Genomic DNA, 21,204 nt, shown 5'->3' on the forward strand with positions numbered 1-21,204 from the left:
AGAGGTAGTTCTTGGCAGATTCAAGATCTGCAGACTTGGCCTCTTCATGTTGTTGGTTCATGGGGACCCCATGTCGATCCTGCCAGCGTTGCAGCCACCCCCTGGTTAAGCTGTTGTCAGCATCTTCACCTCTCTCTCTTCCTTGTGAAGATCCTTGTTGATCTTCTTGGCCTGATGAAGGAGGATGGTGCCTGAGATGGGTATGTGAAGCTCTCTAGACTTGCAGAACCAATTGAATAGTTCCTGGTCCAACTCCTGATCCCTCCCAAGCTTGACCCTCTTCCTCTTCATCTCTTCATTGGAGTTGACAGTGACGATGAAGCTCTTGATGTTCTCTTCATCCTTCAATCATCCTCTTAGAGTTGAACCGGCGATGCCTGTATCCTTGCTGATGGTTGCTTGAGTTTCACCATTCCGTATCCGTTTAATCATGTGTAGCTTCTCCTCTATGGAATAACACTTCCGCTTCAGAATGGCGGCGCTGAACTGAACAGAGCAAACAAAACTAACAAATTTGAAGATTTCTCGGCTGGTAGGTGATGAAGATGTCGAAGAACTGGTACAGGAGATGGAACGGGAGCTTAGATTTAAGTTGTTGACAACTCTTCCGAAAGGATGTGGGCGGTAGAGCACGCGAACATAAGTTAATCTTGTACAGTACAGTACTGTAATTACGTCGTGTACTGTGTTGTATGGTGCTAGAAGGGAACATGAACGTGAGTTACAGGAGATACGGATGCTATGATGATTTGAATTGAATTGATTTTGTTCATCTCAGCTTCGCCATTTATACGGGAAAGGTACGAGAAGATGACAGCTCGTGAGTATTTTCACACCACATATCAACTCAACACACGGCGATGACAGCTTGAATTTTTTTCGCCACTTAGCGCTATTTTGGACTAACTTTGTCTCTATTTTCTCACTTTTTTGCCTTTAAACATGAAATAGTAGTATTTTTTGGGGTCCAAGGTGTATGAGCGTTATATCAGTACAAGCGCTATAACGCTTCGCGATATATATATCGATTTTCCACTGTACTCCTGCAACTGCCTTACAATAAAAATTGCATCTGTCGTTCCTCTTCGTGGCATAAATCCAAACTGCATTTCGTCAATCTTTACCTTCTTCCTTATCCTCTTCTCCAACACCCTTTCTAATACCTTCATTCCATGCTCCAATAACTTTATTGCTCTATAGGAGCCACACTCCAGAGGGTCACCTTTCCCCTTGTACAGAGGGACGAGGGTACTCAGTTCCCAATCTACTGGAATGCGGCCTTCTTTCACCACCAGATTACAGATCTCTGTCTTTCTCTTCACACCCCAACTTCCCGCTGCCTTCAACATATCTCCCACAACTCCAGAGATGCCAACTTTTGGAAATCAGAATTAGGGAGGATTTGCAACTGACACCAAATAATGTGCGCGAAGCGCACATCTCGAGCGCGGAGCGCTCGACCCTTGCGGCGGGGTCCAGGGCCCGCCTTAGGGCCCTGGAAGCTCTGGGGTTCCAGACGCTCTCTAGTGCCCTCTGAGCCCTATTTTGGAGCATTTAACATGTTAAGAATTCCCACTTTTTGAACAAAAAAAGGGGAAAATTGTGCACTTTTTAATGTTACATGTATGTTAATATTAGTAAGTTAGGGGACAATCAAAGATTAACAAAAAGCACAAAAGAAGCAATATTTTTCTTACCTTACTGGCTGGTACTACTGCTGCTTGCTTTTTCCATGGCAGCTTTGCTGAGTGACAGCTGTGTGGCTCTTTTAGCCCTTCTGATTATGTCTTTGCTGTATTCTCTCTTGTAGCAAGGGGTGCTATGAGCTAGTTTTTCAATTAAGAGAGCTTCCAGGGTTTTGACACTCAAATTGGGACGAAATTCAGTATGATTCTTCCGTACAAGACTGAGTGCCCGCTCACATGATGCGTTCGAATGAGGAATGACCAAGATTCCCTTCATCACTTTGCTCAAATTAGGATACTTCTTGGCACCAGTGCAGGGATCTGTGAGCTGTGAAATCCAATGCCACTGCTCATCCACTCTCACTGTCTCAGTAGCAATTGTAGCTATGGAGGCGTCTGCCTGGTAGTGAGCGAATTCACTCTCAAGACTGTCTATGTCACTATCACCGCCACTGAACACACAGGGGAATTTCTTGATGAAAAACTCCACACAGTCAAACCCCACTTCTTGGTGTAGCTTAACATCCAGCACCTGAGCATGCTTGGCTAATTCATCATCTAGCGGCCAGGTTTTGAAGATGTAATTGCAGGCTTTCACATAATATGAGCGAACTGCACTGAAGAAACCTTGGATGTCTGACTCACTCAGAGTGAAGGTGGATTTCTTGAGACTCCTTTGTTCCCTTATATACAGTTTGGCATCGTTCCCAATCATGAGGTCCTCATCATTCTTCTGATGATTTCTGTCAGAGAAGGGTACATTTACCAGAGCAACCGATGACACCGATGGTTTCAAAAACCGTACGAAGATATCTTTCAGAAGACCATTCAATGCTCCGTGCAGGAGATGAATACAGGGTTCGTCTCTTTGGAGCAGAAGATTCCCCTTCTCAAAAAGCTTGTTAGCATATCGAAGGAAGAAACAATAGAGTTTTGTTTGTGGAGACAAGAACATCCTGTTGACACGTTTTTCTCTAGATTCCTGCACAGTGTTTGAGGAAGATGCGCTTTTAGTTGTAGAACTCGTAGTACACTTTGCCGCAGGGCGATCACACTTGCGTTTACTGCCAGCAGAAGAGGTCAGACTCGTAGTACCAGATCCAATTTTACGTTTGAGGAGAGAGCTTGAGGTAGGTGCAGCCAAGGAAGAAGACCTCTGATTCGAAGGTTTTGCTGAGCTTCTATCAAGTGATTTGGCAAAAGCAGAACTTAACTTGGGTCCTTCTTTGCCTGTAGATGGGACTATCACAGTCTTTCTAGACTCTGAAGGGATCTGCTTTGTAGATGAACGTGATGAAGGGCCGGTGATGCTACCTGCTCTCAGCATTGGTTTTGGTGCTGTCCCTGCTGTCTTCTTCGCAGCAGATACTGCAGTGGTAGTGGTGAATGCTGCTCCACTAGTGCTTGATCCTACAGTGCCAGTACTGGCAGTAGATACAGTGCCGTCCTTCTTGCTCGTTGTTAGAGTCTTGGCTACAGTTGGTTGCATTTTTCTTCGTACTTCTTCTTTGAAGAAGAGGCGAAGTGGCTCCCACTGTTCAATCAGCCTGTCTCGGCACTGACAAAGGGACAGCCACCTTGTTGCGACATGCTTCAGAATCTTGTGTGTCGGGGCATCACAGAGTTCTTGCAGTGCTTTCACTCCTTTGACGCATTTACTACTTTTGTCCAAGTAGTAGTAAATATCGATGAGAAAGTCATCTAATTCAATGGGTAAGGCCTGAGCCGCCTTCTTGGCCGTATTGTGCATCATATGGCAAGGGCATCCCATGATGTAGCACTCTGGATTTTGTTTGTGGATATAAGCAGCGACTCCTTTGTGCTTGCCCACCATGACAGAGGCATTATCAGCACAAAAGGAAACACAATTTCCCCACGGAATTTTCCCGTCACTGAACTCATGATAAAGCAGTTTGAAAATGTTTTCTCCAGTGGAATCTTGTTTGCACGCAGGCAAACTTAGCAAACCTTGCTTCACAATCCCAGCACTGTTGTCATAGTACGAAATCAGGACAGGATATAGCTGGGCCTCACCACTGTCATTGTTACCGTCTGTAGCTAGGCTAAATGGAGCTAGTCCAGCAATATCGGCAATAGATGAAGCAGTAACATTTGACAACTCACCAATTATTGCTGAAGTTTTTGTTCTTGCGCATCCATACTTTGAAGCAACTTTTGAATCTGGAAACATCTTTTGAAATAGAGGTCCAGCATGATCTGAGACTGATATGGGCAAGTTATGTTCCACAATAAATCCACTAAAGAGAAGTTCCGCTCGGGTAACATCCTCTTCCTCGCTTGTCCCTTGTTTGGTGAAATAATTCAGAAGTGTACCAGTACTCGTGCTCGAAGATCTCTCCTTTGCAATGTCTGTGTGCCGTTTGCTTCCAACGTGCTTCCGAATATCATCGCGACCTCCGTGCTCAACTGAAATATCAACGCTGCATACTGTACAATACGCATGATGAATTCCTCTTTCAGACTTTCGAATACACGGGTATTGGAGACTGTATTCGGTCTTGTACTTCTGAGACCATTTCTTGGTCTTCGTAAGCTTCTTTTCTGCCATTTCGTAATCAACATCGAGGGCTTGAAGCATCGGTAACTTCGAAGTCGATGTTCCACAGCTGCAGCGCGACTCGTAGAACTCTAGCGGCTGTTAAACACCGCACGGTGGTCGCGACCGCCGGGCTGGTACGGGGCCCAGCTGCATGCAGTGAGCGTATCGCATGCATATACACTGTGCATACATACCGCATGCACTGTATTGCACACATACCGCATGCAGTAAATATCAGTGCATGATCGCATAAGCGAGATCCAGACCCAATGTTTCGCTGCTCCTCATTTGAATTTGCATTTTTTTACGTACAATTTGGAAGCAGCGAACGTTATGGAGTTACCACATGCTATACGTAGCAGACGATGCTTTTCATTCAATTCTCATACTAGTACATTCTGATTAGTGAACAGTGCAAAAATATCAAAATTTCGGGAGGATAAGGATAGTGATCGTAAGGGCGGGAGTTTGGGTGAATTTTCGGAAGCCTCCCGATGAAATCGGGAGGGTTGGCATCTGTGCAACTCCCGTCGGCCCTCCTGCTTTTCTACTCTTCATTGCTCTTATAGTTTCCTCAACTTCCTTCTCAGTTATCTTCTCTGCCGGTCCTAAAACTGGGTTGCCCTCTGTGTTGCCATCCCATTCATTCTCGACATTCAACAGCCTTTCCATATATCTCTTCCATCTTCCTTAAATTCCATCTGAGTCCACAAAGATTTGTCCCACTTCATCCTTCAAGCAACTCACCCCCGTCACAATGCACCTCTCTTTCGCTGTCTGATTTACAATCCTAAATACCGCTCTCTGACCCTCTTTCGAATCCAAACGTTCTCCGAGCAGTTTCCTATGTGCCTCCTTCACCTTTGCTACCTCTTTCTTTGCAGCCTTATAACCTTCATACAATGCCTCTTCTGCCACTGTACCCTCCGCCTTCTGCCACTCCTTGAACTTCTTCCAGACAGTCCTTTCGGAGAGACATAGTGAGAGAGTGAGATTTGTCAGCATTGAAAGACATGTTCCAAGTGTGTTGGACCAGCTTTTGATTTTATCTAGATCTGCAGAGAGTGAAGAGGGTGCTGCTTGCCGATCTGAGGGATGACAGATGGTACGGCAGAGGGTGGAGTCATCAGCAAAGATATAAAGAGGATTTTCCAGGGAGTCGGAGAGATCATTGATGAAAACCAGAAAAAGCACTGGGCCCAGAACACTGCCTTGAGGAACTCCAGCCTGGACAGCAAGAGGAGATAAGAGAATCCCATTAAGGGCCACACATGGACTGTGACAGGAGAGGAAGTCTGTGAGCCATGGGTGGAGATTGCCTTGGATACCATAGGATGAGAATTTGGTGAGAAGGGCAGGGTGCCGGACTGGATCGAAAGCACGCAGTAGGTCTCAGGAGATGGCTCTGATCTCATATCTGACATTGAGGACCTCCATCCATTTTTGGGAAAACAGAAGTAGCATGTCCAGGATAGAGTGACCTGGTCTAAATCCATATTGATGGTTAAAAATCAAGCCATTGGAGAAGAGAAAGGATTTGATGTTGGAAGTGATGATGGATTCCATAACTTTGCTGATGATTAACCCCAAACACACAATTTTCAGTCATGCACTTCCTTGGAGTTCCCTGAGTATGCATGCAAAGCTTCAGGCTGCTTAGTTTCATGGTTTTGGAGTTATGGAGGACACACACACACACACACACACACACACACACACACACACACACACACACACACACACACACACACACACACACACACACACACACACACACACACACACATTACTATAGGTGGAGAAATAAACCATTAAACAACTGACTAGGCACCACTATCACAGTTGTACAACAAACAATAATGCTGGTGGGACTTCCCTTTTCTTTCTGATGCAATGGTGTGGGCTCAGTTTGACACAATGGTGTCTGCTTTAAAGACCAGGTGCACGATGAGAGCCAGTAGTGATGGTCCCCAGACTAAGTCAAACATAGCCACGAGTATGGCCAGGGATGAGTAGGCCTTCCACTTGGCCACATGGTCCCATTCGTCCTTTTACCACCAGGCCCTCCAAAACACAGGGTGATCCAGCTTGGTTCAAACCCACACGAGGCTTATACTCCAAGTGAGGTCTCAATCTTCCTTGCTCCCCAGTCCCTCTTGGTGGACTCTCCAGTCTCCACTCATGTGCACACTTCGTGGACTCCGTCGTGCCCTCTCTCTTGCATGGGGCTCACTGCCTCTCTTGCCCTCACAAGCCTCTACTTGTGCTCTCACGTGAACTCCCCGGTCAGAACTAAGTTCTCTTCTTCCTCCTGGGCGGACTCTCTTCTGGATCCCGCCCATGGGGGTGGCCCCAATAAAAAATATTTTTACACCTTTTATTCTGGGCTCCACAGCCCACTGTGCCACCATGGCTGGCACACACTTGACCTGATCGTAATTGGCCTTTCACACTCATGACATGTGTGTCTCTGCGATGGGAAGGCCTCACCTACCCCGCATAAAACACGTTTTTTTTATGCATACATGATTAATATATACCCTGTCTATACATTACATACGTTGCCTCTTCAGCATCACGTGTAACAAATGACATACTCTGACAGATCCCTGTTACATGCCAATCTAACCTACTCAAAACACACAGACCATACTATGCTTACAGGGTTGCTATGGACCCCCCCCCATGCTCTTCCAGCCAAAGAAAACCACATAAAGCAACCAAAAAAAGCTACACAAGGTAAGCCCTTTGCTGTTTCAAACCATACCTGGGTTCCTCTACAGCTGTAAAGACATTAACAATAAGTACTGTGCAAACATGAGAATCCCAATGCTACACACCCCTTCAGCCGCAGGACTGGCTTCATCACTTGTTGGTGAGTCATCAGCAACAGTCTACACAGAAATGCGCACCACCGAGGCTCCCAAGCATGTAGCACATGCAATTCCAATAGCAGTTAACACACCAAATAACAAGACCCAATCACATCTGACCCGTACTTGGAGGGAATAACTAATCAGCTCTTACCTACTCCAATTACCCCAGGTGGCATGCTTTTTTTTCCGTATGCTCTTCCTGCTTACCTTCACGTTATGTGGATTGAGGCCTCCCGGATGACTCTCCATATATTGGCAGAGGTCTGTTTGCTGAAGAGGTAACCAACAGCAATTAGTGATCGATTACATGGCGCACAGTGCTGCAGAAATTAGCAAAATAATAATAATAATAATAATAATAATAATAATAATAATAAAACCCAAAATGGGAACAGAGACAAAAACTAATGGGTGAAAATGTGTACGAGTAGAAATCAGAGGGGATTTTAAATCACTTTTAAAAAGCACACCTCAATCTGCTTTCGAGATGCCTGTTCAGCTACCTGCCCCGCCATAGAAACTCCACTAGAATATCTCCCCTATAAATGATAACACCCAAAGAATTTTAACAATGTTTTTTTTAGTTTCAGCAAAAAATTTAAACAATTATTTTTTTATTTCAACAAAAAATTTAAACCAAGTAAAAATTTGAAAACTAAGAACTACAACTCAAACGAGGGACCATGAATTAGGAGAAATAGCAGAATTACAATATGATGATGAATATAATTATTTCCACAACTGGAAAAGGTAAATCATCCTCCAGATTCGATGTTTGAGGCTATTGTGAAAATTAATATTCAACAAATTCAAAAAGTGTATTGGGTCTCGTGCCAAAAGAACAATCTGCGCAGCTCTGTCATATTTATGAAAAGGTACTTATTGATATTTAATGATGAATTGATGTTCTTTCATTCTAAGAGACCAAATGTTAAATTAACCCCCCCAGTTAATGTTTCTTCTAACCAATGATGGACCCCAAGGTTCAGATTATTTCAATGAAGCATTTATTTTGAAAAACGAGGAGAGAATATATATATATTGATTAGCTGGACTCACTTGATTAAGAATTTATGGAAGTGGTAAAGCGAATAAGAATGAGATGGAAAAGCATATCATAGAAGCTTTAAGCTTGGTTCTGGTGTTGGCTTTCTTCTAAATGACCCATTCATTATAATTAGTTAATCGGCTGTTATTGCTTTGAGGTAGTAAGAAGATTGGAAATAACAAATGTTTTAATGGAGCATTAACCATTTTAGAACAGTTAATGAAAATAAAAATAATGAATGAATGAATGTAAACCCAACAATATTTTATCTCATCTATACGACAAGAGAGATGTTTGTCTGTCTGTCAGTGTGTCTGTGTGTCACCATTTTACTGAGAGAAGGCCAAAGGGATCTTGTTCAAACTTTCAGAGGTTCATGAGTGAGTGGCAGCGAGTTTTTTAGTCAAAGAAAAATTGAATTTTTTGGGGGGGATTGATGGTGATATTTTTTAAATGACTCTGTAATGCCTTAAGATTTTGAAACTACATTAAAGGTAGTATTAAATTATCCCTGGCCCCATTCCTCAGTGGGTGGAGGGAAGGGTTTTCAGCCCCCACAAAAATAATAATAATTAATGTCTTCAAAATGCCAACAGGATTAGAACAGCACCAGGCAAAGCAGCCTGAAACTTTGCATGCATCCGAAGGGAACTCCAAGGGAGTGCATGAGTGAAAATTTGGTGTTTGTTTTAATTAAAACACCCCTTTTGAAGATAATTAACAAATTATTTAATTATATCCTTCATCAGGCGCATCCTCGGGCACCACGATGCATACTCGTTCACCTCACTCTCCCTCACCAGGGTCTTAAATTGGCATTTTGTTCAGCCTGCTAAAGGCCCTGTCACACCTTGACGATTTAGCCAATGTATGCCTGACGTGTGCAAAATTGGGCTAAAACGCCGGCACACGTTGAATACGTTATGGGTAAGTTTGTATACATTAAGAGCACACTGGCATACGCCGTAGCATGCTGGCATACGTCGTAGTACGCTGGCATACGTCATAGTACTCTGGCATATGGCGGAGTATGTTGGCATTCGTCGTAGTACGCTGGCATACGTCATAGTATGCCGAGGTGTTAGACAAATTTTCCATGCTTGAAATTTCCCGACGTATGCCAGCGTATGACTCACACGTTCCGCATACGCTGGCCATAAGTTGTAGGCACGTTACGCGATCGTTGACACGTTACTTGGACCTTACTCATAAGTCGAAACACGTCAAAGTAATGGTTAGCGTCAGTGTTCCAGACTCCCTGGTTTTTTTATTTATTTATTTTTCTTCGGTATGACGGTCATGTTGACACTTCGATTTCTAGTGCGGTTATAATATCATATAATTAAAAGGCTGCCGCTCAACGATATAAATCATAACCGTCATACCGAAGAAAAAAAAACCAGGGAGTCTGGAACACTGACACTAACCATTACCTTGACGTGTTTCGACTTATGAGTAACGTACAAGTAACGTGTGTCGACGTGTGTCAACGATCGCGTAACGTGCCTACAACTTATGCCAGCGTATGCGGAACGTGTGTCATACGTCGAGAAATTTTCAACATGCTGAAATTTTCTCGACATACTCGGCGTACAATGACGCATGCCAGCGTACTATGACGTATGCCAGCGTACTATGACGTATGCCAGCGTGCTCTTAATGCATATAAAACTTACCCATAACGTATTCGACGTGTGCCAGCTTGGGTCGGCAAATTTTTCATACGTCGGCATACACTGGCGAAAACGTCAAGGTGTGACAGCGGCTTGACACTTCGATGTCTAGTGCGGTTATGATTTGAATCGTCGAGCCGCAGCCTATTAATTGCCTACGCCACGTGATCGTCAGCGATACGCTGCCGCGCTATGCATAAGTTAGACTATCATTGGGCATAGGTTGTGAACGCCGACAACACGCTAAGCATTCATTGGTATAAGTTATCTATATGTGATTAAAACGTTCTGTGTACGTTACTAATACGTTCTGCATACGTGAAACACGTTATTATACGCCCAAATATTAAAAAAAACATCAATAGTTCAGCGTACGCCAGCGTTTTACATACATTTTAATCCGTTGCCATACGCTGGCTAAAACGTCAAGGTGTGACAGCGGCTTTACCAATGCCTCAAGAAGAAACAGGCTACAATGGTTTATTAGCGATAAAGTGCTCAAAATATTTTTTTTTTGTTTTTTTTTCCACTTTCCGCACTCATATCATCGAAAGCCTCATCTACATAGTGCTTTAGTTTTTAAAATAGGAGCTTGGAGCGATTTCATGTATTATACGATGCGATTTCCCACGATCTACTTTCGCGGACTAATTAAGGTACAGTGCCGATGGAAAGTTTACACCCCCTTTCAAAATTTTCAACTTTTAATTACCTTACAGCCTGGAATTAAGTTACATTAGATCAGACTTAAATTTCAGAAAATTAATTAAAAATACAAAACTAGAATATCTTGGTGAATAGCTGATGAGAACCATCCCCATATCATGATGCTGTCACCACCATGCTTCACAGTAGGGATGGTGTTCTTTTGGTGATGTGCTGTGTTGAGTTGCGCCAAACGTAACATTTTGCATTTCGGCCAGAAAGGTCCATCTTGGTTTTGTCAGACCACAAAACTTTTTGCCACATGGCTTCAGAATCTCCCAAGTGTTTTTTTTTTGTTTGTTTTTTGCATACCTCAAACGGGACTCAGGGTGGGCTTTCTTGAGTAATGGCTTAGTTCTTGCCACCCTACCACACAGACCAGACTTGTGGAGTGCTTGGGATATTGTTGTCACATGAACACAGTGACCAGTCTTTTCTATAAAGGCATTTAGCTCTTTCAAAGTTGACACTGGCCTTTTGGGTGGTCTCTCTGATAAGTCTCCACACCTTGCTTGGTCAGCCAGTTTGAAGGGATGGCCTGATCTCGGCAGGGTTTTGGTGGTACCATACACCTTCCACTTCTTAATGGTTGTCTTGAGTGTTCTCCAAGGCATATTCAAAGCCTTTGAAATATTTTTATACACATCCCCTGATCTGTGCCTTTCCACAACTTTATCCCGGAGGTCTTTTGAAAGCTCCTTGGTTCTCATGGTTGAGTCTTTGCTGTGAAATTCACAACCCAGCAGAGCAACCCTACAGGAACAGATGATATTATTCTGAAATAATCAGAATCATTACAATTCAACAAAGGTGGAGGCCAATTAACTTGATGTGTGATTTTGAAGGTGATTGGTTACACCTGAGCTAATTACCTCTGCCACCAAAGGTGAAGGAGGTTATGTTTTCACCCCTTTCTGTTTATTTGTCTGTTTGTGTACAGGATATCTCAAAGTTGGGGACGGATCCGGATGAAATTTTATGGACAGGTTCGGTGTGTGACAAGGGCAAAATGATTACATTTGCTGAAGATCCAGATCCGGATCCAACTACTTGAATCTTTTAAGTAATTCTTCACCATTGAGAGATGGGACCAAAAATGGTATTTCGCACAATATCTCAAAGAGTTGTGGACGGATTCGGATCAAAGTTGGTGGACACGTTGGGTGTGTGACACGGAAGAACTAATTCAATTCTGGTGAAGATCCAGATCTGGATCCGGATCTGATAATTTTTTAAATGATTCTTCACCATTGAGAGATAGGGCGAAACCAATATATAGCATGGTATCTCAAAAAGTTGAGGACGAATTCAGATGAAACTTGGTTGACAGGTTGGGCATGTGACAAGGAAGAATTGATTCAATTCTGGTGAAGATCCGAATCTGGATCTGGATAAAAGAATTATTTAATTTGTAAAGTGATCATTCACCATTGAGAGATTGGGCCAAAAACTATATAGTACTGTATAGCATGATATTTCAAAAATGTATTGGGCCCGATATGTTCTCGTGGATCAGGGATAAGGTGGTGGAGGTATGCGTTCTACCGAGTGCCCTTCCAGTTTATAATTGCTATAAAAAGGGGGGTGGACACTTATCCAACCAAGATATTCTACTTTTGTATTTTTAATTATTTTTCTGAAATTTGTAGAATTTGTTTTTCACTTGGAAGTTGTGTGTTACGATGTGCAAATAAAGGTGTAAAAAGTCTGATTTAATGCAATTCATTTCCAGGCTATAAGGCAACAAAAGGTGAAAATTTTGAAAGAGGATGGTTGACTTTCTATAGGCACTATATATAATCAAAATATAATTTGAGTCCGGAGGATCGGATCACATGGACTAAATAACTTGAAATCTGAAGTGAAATCTGTAAATGTTAAAAAAAAAATTGGCGATGGTTAGTTTTTTGCGGGTATGTGTCTTTACCAATCAGCTTGCTATCGCTTGCCAAGCCAGCCGTTCCTTATCAACCATTTCATTGGAGTGCTTGCTTGAGTGCTTAAACCATTTTCTGAGCGCCCTGCAGTCGATAGCAGTACAGTTCCTGTCCTGATCGGGATGTACAATCAGCAGTTGCTACAAGGTAGAGGTACATACATATATAGCACACACGAACGTGGCAGATTTGGGTAGATTTGGATCTCTAAAGGGACTCTCCGCTGGTGTGTGTGCATGCCTGCATGCTTGGTTAAGGATGATGATGATGATGATGATGATGATGATGATGATGATGATGATGATGATGATGATGATGGGTGGAGGTTTAATTTTTAACCTCCCCAGCGTACGAAAGATCATATTTTCCTTCTTCCTCGTGAATGTGTGAAAGCAACTGGATATTTCACATGTACCGAGATGTGCTTTACAAACGTTATATCGTTTCTCTCTGTGAGTTTCAAAGCAAAATATATTTGATAACACCCAACTTCCAAGCCGTTCGACGTATTAACGTGTTTTCTAAATTAGAGCCAAAATTTTTGTTCCCGTCACATGACGTGTGTGTGTGTGTGTGTGTGTGTGTGTGTGTGTGTGTGTGTGTGTGTGTGTGTGTGTGTGTGTGTGTGTGTGTGTGTGTGTGTGTATGTGTGTGTGTGTGTGTGTGTGTTGTTTATAAAGCATAACACATTCTCTCTGCAAGTCCCCCTACCCCCATATATATATATATATATATATATATATATATATATATATATATATATATATATATATATATATATATATATATATATATATATATATATATATATATATATCTCTCTCTCTCTCTCTCTCTCTCTCTCTCTCTCTCTCTCTCTCTCTCTCTCTCTCTCTCTCTCTCTCTCTCTCTCTCTCTCTCTCTCTCTCTCTCTCTCTCTCTCTCTCTCTCTCTCTCTCTCTCTCTCTCTCTCTCTCTCTCTCTCTCTCTCTCTCTCTCTCTCTCTCTCTCTCTCTCTCTCTCTCTCTCTCTCTCTCTCTCTCTCTCTCTCTCTCTCTCTCTCTCTCTCTCTCTCTTTGTACCATCCTTGCTCTACTCCCTCTTAAGACAGTGTCTCATCCTCCCACACCTCTCTCTCCCTCCCCCCTCTCTCTCTCCCTTTCCCACCCCCTCCCCCCTTTCTCTGTCTCTGTCTCTATCTCCAAACATATTTGGACGGTGGTTATTTCCAAACGGCGATTATCTCCGGATGTGTCCAGACGGCGATTATCTCCGGATGTGTCCAGACGTTGGTTATTTCCAGACGGCGATTATCTCCGGATGTGTCCGGACGGTGGTTATTTCCAGACGGCGATTATCTCCGGATGTGTCCGGACGGTGGTTATATCCGGACGTGTCCAGACGGTGGTTATTTCCAGACGGCGATTATCTCCGGATGTGTCCAGACGGTGGTTATGTCCGGACTGACCCTCCCCTCGCACTGCCTTACCTTGCTTTCCCCTCACACTGCCTTCTCTTCCCCTCCCCTCCCCTCACACTGCCTTCTCTTCCCCTCCCCTCCCCTCACACTGCCTTCTCTTCCCCTCCCCTCACACTGCCTTCTCTTCCCCTCCCTTCATGCTGCCTTCCCTTCGACCACATCTCCAAACCTCCCCACCCCTCCTCGCTCCCCCACTCCTTCCTCCCATTTCTCCCCTACCCCCACACCCCCATAGACCCCCCCTTAGACACTGATTTTTCTAATGTCATGAGCAACCTTTAGTACATCATGGGTGATGAAGGTTGGGATGAAATTTCATCAGAATTGTGTGTGTAGTTTCAGAGAAGAAAGCAAATACCTCTTTTGGGGGCACCCCCCTCCTGTAAACCCCCTTGGACCCCGATCCTTTTTGAATAATGTGACCAAGCTTTGGTACATCACGGGTGATGAAGGTTTTTGTCAAGTTTCATCGAAATTGTGCGTGTGGTTTCGGAGAAGAAAGCAAATACATATTTTGGGGGGAAACGTCTCTTGTATCCCCCTAAGAGCTCGATTTTTCAAATCTCACGAACAAACTTTGGTGCACCATGGGTGATGAAGATTATAGTCAAGCTTTATCGGACTTGTGTGTGTCATTTCTGAGAAGAAAGGCAATATCTCTCTGGGGTTTGGGTGGGGGGGGGACCCCACTGTAAACTGCCCCTTAGACCCCAAAATTTTTAACGCCTTGAACAAACTTTGGCACGTCACAGGTAATGAAGGTTGTGATCAAGTTTCATCAGAATTGCATATGTAGTTTCAGAGAAAAAGAAAATACCTATTTTGGGGGGCAGCCCACATATGTAGACCCCCATAGGGCCCGATTTTTTTAAATGCCATGAACAAACTTTGGTACGTACATGGTGATGAACGTTGTGGTACAGTTTAATCAAAATCGTATGTGCAGTTTCAGAGAAGAATTTGAAAGTGTTTGTCGGTGGACAGATGGACGGATGGACAGACAATTAATAATAACACAATTCAAAGAAAGGAAGCTGCAACAATTCATGTTTTGCTACAAAAGGACAGGTGAAAACCCTTAATGATAATGGCTGGCTTAAATCAAGAATGGCAAAACCTCGGTAGAATAAATATTCGTTAAGGGAGACGAGCAGTGGATTTCTACCATTTCTAATTCCTATATTTGTTGGTTTAAGTGTAGTGGGTGCTTTAATGGGTAGTATTTTAGCAGCTGTAAAAAAACACAAATAAAAGGAAAGCTCACACAACAAGCTCAAAAAGGCTGAGGAAGACGTAACAAATATTGAGAAAACTCGTCGGAAACGGCGTAATTGTTGTATATTTTGCAAGATTTTTATTTGGAGTTATGCTTCCTTATAAGGAGAGGAGGAGATTGGGACCATACTCTGTGCAGGGCGTTGGTGCTGCTTAAGCATTCTCCTTGGCTTTTGGGCACAATTCTGGACGGGTTGCCAATCTGACACAGGATACCAGCAAGCTGGCACTCATTTTCCCGACCTCGGAAGGATGACAGGCCGAGTTAACCCCACCTGATATTCATTCAACAGCTGAGCGGAATTTCAACTCAGGACCCTTGTATCCAAAGACCGCCACCCTAACCATTAAGCCAACACCAGGCATTTCTTATAAGGCAAGGGTGAAATGAACAAGTGGTAATGGATTACATCTTTCTCCTTAATAAATCTTCTTCTTCCTCTTTCGGCTTGCTCCCGTTAGGGGTCGCCACAGCGGACCAACTGTCTCCATTTTGCTCTATCCTCCACATCTTCCATTGACACTCCAACCACCCGCATGTCCGCCCTCACCGCATCCATGAACCTCTTCTTTGGCCTTCCTCTTCTCCTCCTACCTGGCGGCTCCATCTTCAACATCCTTCTCCCGATATACTCCGTTTCCCTCCTGTGCACATGTCCAAACCATCTCAATCTCACCTCTCTCACTTTGTCTCCAAACCGTCCTACCTGCGCTGTCCCTCTAATACACTCATTTCTTATCCTATCCATCCTCGTCACTCCCAACGAGAATCGCAGCATCTTTAACTCTGCCACCTCCAGCTCCGCTTCCTGTCTTTTTGTTAGTGCCACCGCCTCCAAACCATACAACATAGCTGGTCTCACTTCCGTCTTGTATACTTTCCCCTTCACTCTTGCAGCTACCCTTCTGTCACAGATCACTCCTGCAACTCTTCTCCACCCACTCCATCCTGCCTGCACTCTCTTTTTCACTTCTCTCCCACACTCTCCGTTACTTTGGACAGTTGATCCCAAGTATTTAAACCAATCCACCTTCCCCACCTCAACTCCTTGCAACTGCACCATACCACCACCCTCCCTCTCATTTACGCACATGTACTCCGTCTTACTCCTACTGATTAACATTCCCCTTCTCTCCAGTGCGTACCTCCACCTCTCAAGGCTCGATTCAGCCTGCTCCCTACTCTCCCTACAGATCATGATGTCATCCGCGAACATCATGGTCCATGGGAGAACTCAGTCTGATCTCGTCCGTCAACCTGTCCATCACCATTGCAAACAGGAAAGGGCTCAGAGTCGATCCTTGGTGCAATCCCACTTTAACCTTAAACCGGTCCGTCATTCCTACCGCACACCTCACCGCTGTCACACTGTCCTCATACATATCCTGCACGATCCTCACATACTTCTCCAACACTCCCGACTTCCTCATACAATACCACAACTCCTCTCTTGGCACCCTATCATAAGCTTTCTCTAAATCCACAAACACACAATGTAACTCTTTCTGGCCTTCCCTATACTTCTCCATCAACATTCTCAAAGCAAACATCGCATCAGTGGTGCTCTTTCCTGGCATAAACCCATATTGCTGCTCACAGATCATCACCTCTCCTCTCAACCGCGCTTCCATTACTCTTTCCCACAACTTCATGGTGTGGCTTAACAACTTTATCCCTCTGTAATTTCCACAGCTCTGCACATCACCCTTATTCTTGAAAATTGGAATCAGTACACTTAATCTCCACTCCTCCGGCATCCTCTCACTTTCCAAGACTTTATAAAACAATCTGGTTAACAACCCCACTGCCATCTCTCCTAAGCACTTCCATGCCTCCACTGGTATACCATCTGGGCCAACCGCCTTTCCACTTTTCATCTTCTTCATAGCAGTCCTCACTTCATCCTTACTGATCCACCCCACTTCCAGATTCACTATCTCCACCTCTTCCAACCTTCTCTCTCTCTCTCATTTTCTTCATTCATCAGCTCCTCAAAGTACTCCATCCACCTTCTCAACACACTCTCCTCGCTGGTCAGCACATTCCCATTTGCGTCCTTTATCACCAGACCTGCAGCACATCCTTCCCAGCTCGGTCCCTCTGTCTTGCCAATCGGTATAAATCCTTTTCCCCCTTCTTTTGTGTATCCAACTTCTCATACAGCTCGTCATATGCCTTTTCCTTGGCCTTTGCCACCTCTCTTTTTGCTTTTCGACGCCACTCCTTGTACTCCTGTCGACTTTCTTCATCTCTCTGACTATCCCACTTCTTTTTCGCCAACCCCTTCTTCCTTATACTTTCCTGTACTGCCTCATTCCACCACCAAGTCTCCTTATCTTCCTTCCTCTGTCCAGATGTCACACCAAGTACCTTCCTAGCTATCTCCCTCACAACTTCTGCTGTCGTTGCCCAATCATCCCACCCATCTTTACCACCATCCAACGCCTGTCTCACCTCCTCCCTAAATTTCACGCAACAGTCTTCCTCCTTCAGCTTCCACCATCTGGTCCTTGGTTCAGCCCTCACTCTCTTCCTCAACCTCACCTCTAAAGTCATCCTACAGACCACCAATCGATGCTGTCGAGCTACACTCTCCCCTGCCACAACCTTACAGTCACTAATCTCTTTCAGGTTGCATCTCCTGCTTAAGATGTAATCCACCTGTGTGCACTTTCCTCCACTCTTGTATGTCACCCTGTGTTCCTCCTTCTTCTTGAAATACGTGTTTACCACTGCCATTTCCATTCTTTTTGCAAACTCTACCACCATTTGCCCTTCCACATTTCTCTTGTTGAGACCGTACCTCCCCATCACCTCCTCATCCTCTTTATTCCCTTCCCCAACATGTCCATTGAAATCTGCTCCAATCACCACTCTTTCATCCTTGGATACACTCTCCACCACTTCATCTAACTCACTCCAGAAATCTTCTTTATACTCCATCTCACACCCCATATGTGGGGCATATGCACTGATGACATTCATCATCACCCCTTCAATTTCCAACTTCACACTCATCACTCGGTCAGACACCCTCCTCACCTCCAATACCCTCTTGACATGATCTTCCTTCAGGATTATCCCGACACCATTTCTCCTCCCATCCACACCATGGTAGAACAGTTTGAAACCACCTCCAATGCTCCTCGCCTTACTCCCCATCCACTTGGTCTCTTGTACACACAGTATGTCCACCTTTCTTCTCTCCATCATATCAGCCAACTCTCGCCCTTTGCCAGTCATCGTCCCAACATTCAGAGTTCCAACTCTCACCTCCACACTTCTACCCTTCCCCCTCTCCCACTGCCTCCCGGACTCGCCTTCCCGCCCCCTTCTCCACCTTCCCACAGCAGTAGCTCAACATTCACTGATACCCTGCTGCCCTCCGGTACCGGTGCCGGTCGTTAGTAACCCGGTCCTCGACCGACCCGGTATGGAAATTCGTTTTGTTGTCCGCATAATGATTTGGCAGAGGTTTTTCGCCAGATGCCCTTCCTGACGCAACCCTGAGTCGCCTCTTACGACACACAGGGATATGGTACACCTATTCTAACCGGGGCATACACCGGGCCCAGTACAACTGGTGCTCATTTCGCCGACCTCGGAAGGATGGCAGGCTGAGTCAACCCCCTGGTGTTTTCGACTTGGTTTATATATATATGTATATATATATATATATATATATATATATATATATATATATATACATATATATATATATACACACATATATATATATATATATATACACATATACATATATATACACATTATATATATACATATACATACATATATTAATTCAGTGTCCCAACGGGGCTTGAACTCAGGACCTCTTGGGTCCCAAGCCACTGCCCTTACCACTGCGCCAACACCAGGCTCTTTCTCCTTAATAAATGAGGTCTATTAATCAATGGTCTAAATAGTTTGGAAAGAGCGCAACATTAAATATGGACCTTTAAAAATGCTGTGAAAATTTTTGGCTATTCCCTCCACCATCAAAGGTGGACAGAGGTTCTAGTTTTCACCTCTGTCTGTCTCTTTGTTTGTTTGTTTGTTTGTTTGTTTGTTTGTTTGTCTGTCTGTGAACAGGATATCTCAAAAAGTTGTGGATGGATTCAGACAAAATTTGGTGAACAGGTTGGGTGTGTGACGAGGACGAATTGATAAGATTTTAGTGAAGATCTAAATCCGAAGACAAGGACGAAGACCGGATCCGGATACGAGAATTTTTAAAGTGATTCTTCACAATTGAGAGAGAGAGAGGGCCAAAATCGATATATAGCATGATATCTCAAAAAGCTATGGACGGATTTGGACGAAACTTGGTGGAGTGATTGGGTGTTTGACAAGGATGAATTCATTAGATTTTGATGAAGATCCGAATCCGGATCCAGATACGAGATTTTTTAATATTTCAAGTGATTCTTCACCGTTGAGAGATGCTGCCAAAAACTTTACATTGGTGCTGTATAGCAAGATATTTCAAAAACTTGTGGACGAGTCATGACAAAACTTGGTGGATCAGTTGGCTCGATGATGACAACAACAAGCCAATAACATTTTGTTTCAGATCCGAATCGAGATCCGGCTTATCAGTGGGAGACAAAATGTAAACTGCTCAGCCTGGCGGGGTGGAGGTGGAGGTATGTGGTCTTCCAAGTGCCGTTCAAATTGAAAAAATAGTTGGTGTTTTTTTTAAGGTGAATCAAGTCGTCCAAGAATGCAAAAAAAAAAAAAAACGATTATGAATTTGCAAGATTTTTTTGATATATACATAGCCGAGGATCGTGGAAAACCTAATCCACTGAACGGATCAGAACGTAACAGACAAAACAGGACATAAAACATACAAAAGGAACAGGAGAAACATATGCAAAACGAGCAGTAGAGAGAGAGAGTGGGGAAACAACAACAAAAATGAAGGCCAAGCTGGAGGGAGACCTGGACAAACAATGAGTGTGAGGAGGAATGATGGACCGGAGAGGATGCATGGGGTGTACAAGAAGGATACAGAAGGAAACTCCAAGGAGGGAAAACTGGAAAATTGGTGGAAGGGTTTGGGTGGGGTTAACGAGGGTAGAAAAATCATGGTTTTGGATCGGGGACAATCTGAGATGGTGGAGAACAGCTGTATTGAAGACCTGGTGGGAAGGATGAGATTGAAGAGGACATAGAGGTTGATTCCACAGGTGGGGAAAAAGAGGAACAAATGAGTGGAGGTGAGCAGTGATCCTGGATTTAGGTAACTTCAGGAGAAGGGGGTTGATGGTAGACCATGTGGGCCCTGAAGAAACCTGGGGAGGGCACAAAGCAAGGAAAGAACAGACGGTGCAAGACTAGAAAGGAGGCGGTAGAAGACAGATCACTGACCTGTCTATGATGTTGAAGTGATGGACTCAGCTACATCGCAGGAGATTCCAGTAATCCCAAAGGCAGTGGTTTCCATGGGATCAAGCTGAGGAAGATTTGGGACAGGGGAGCCAGTCCAGAGGGAAAAGCAGAACTCCATCCAGCTGCGGATGAAGGCCTTGTTTGTAGGTGGATAGGAGTTTAGGTGTGCCAAGGAAGGACTTTGTATGATGGAGGATACCCAGTCGGCAACTGGCTCTGGGAACCAAATTTGAAATGTGGTTTGTTCAAGAAGGATCATGGCTGACAGTAAGACACAGGAGTTCGAGTTACTGAACTTACTCAAGAGGATTGTTAAGAAAGTAGATGGAAGGTTTTGCCAGACGTTCCTTTCAGAGAGAGGCAGTGAGAGTGCAAGATTTGTCCGGATTGAAAGATATTCCAAATGTTGAATGACCTGCTTCTGATTTTTAATTTTCAAGGTCTGAAGAGAAGGAAGAGGCTGTAGTCTGTCTGTTTGAAGGATGAGGGATGTCACAGCAGAGTGTGAAGCCATTAGCAAATATATACGGATGGTTTTCCAGAGATTCGGAGAGATCATTTATGAAGATCAGGAATAGGACTGGGCCCAGA

The 21,204-nt window shown here is 44.0% G+C and overlaps 1 protein-coding gene and 1 long non-coding RNA gene across 23 annotated transcripts in view; one reads left to right on the plus strand and one right to left on the minus strand.

Moving 5' to 3' along the window:
* LOC147021613 (cyclin-dependent kinase 14-like) overlaps positions 1-21,204 on the minus strand; it is a 369,402-nt gene that overhangs the window by 254,005 nt on the left and 94,193 nt on the right. For all 20 annotated transcript variants that reach the window (XR_015060867.1, XM_085891773.1, XM_085891759.1 and 17 more), the window contains one exon: positions 7,329-7,391. Coding sequence is in view for 19 of the 20 variants with exons in the window: in XM_085891773.1 (XP_085747899.1) it covers positions 7,329-7,391 (63 nt within the window). In the remaining variant the exon portion in view is untranslated. The remainder of the gene's footprint in view (positions 1-7,328; positions 7,392-21,204) is intronic.
* Positions 1-21,204, plus strand: part of LOC147021615 (uncharacterized) — a 147,032-nt gene that overhangs the window by 99,179 nt on the left and 26,649 nt on the right. The gene's annotated exons all lie outside the window — the stretch shown is intronic.

The sequence above is a fragment of the Eptatretus burgeri genome, chromosome 8 (assembly GCF_056783735.1).
Source record: "Eptatretus burgeri isolate ZD-2024b chromosome 8, Ebu_testis_v1, whole genome shotgun sequence".
NCBI classification, from domain to species: Eukaryota; Metazoa; Chordata; class Myxini; order Myxiniformes; family Myxinidae; genus Eptatretus; species Eptatretus burgeri.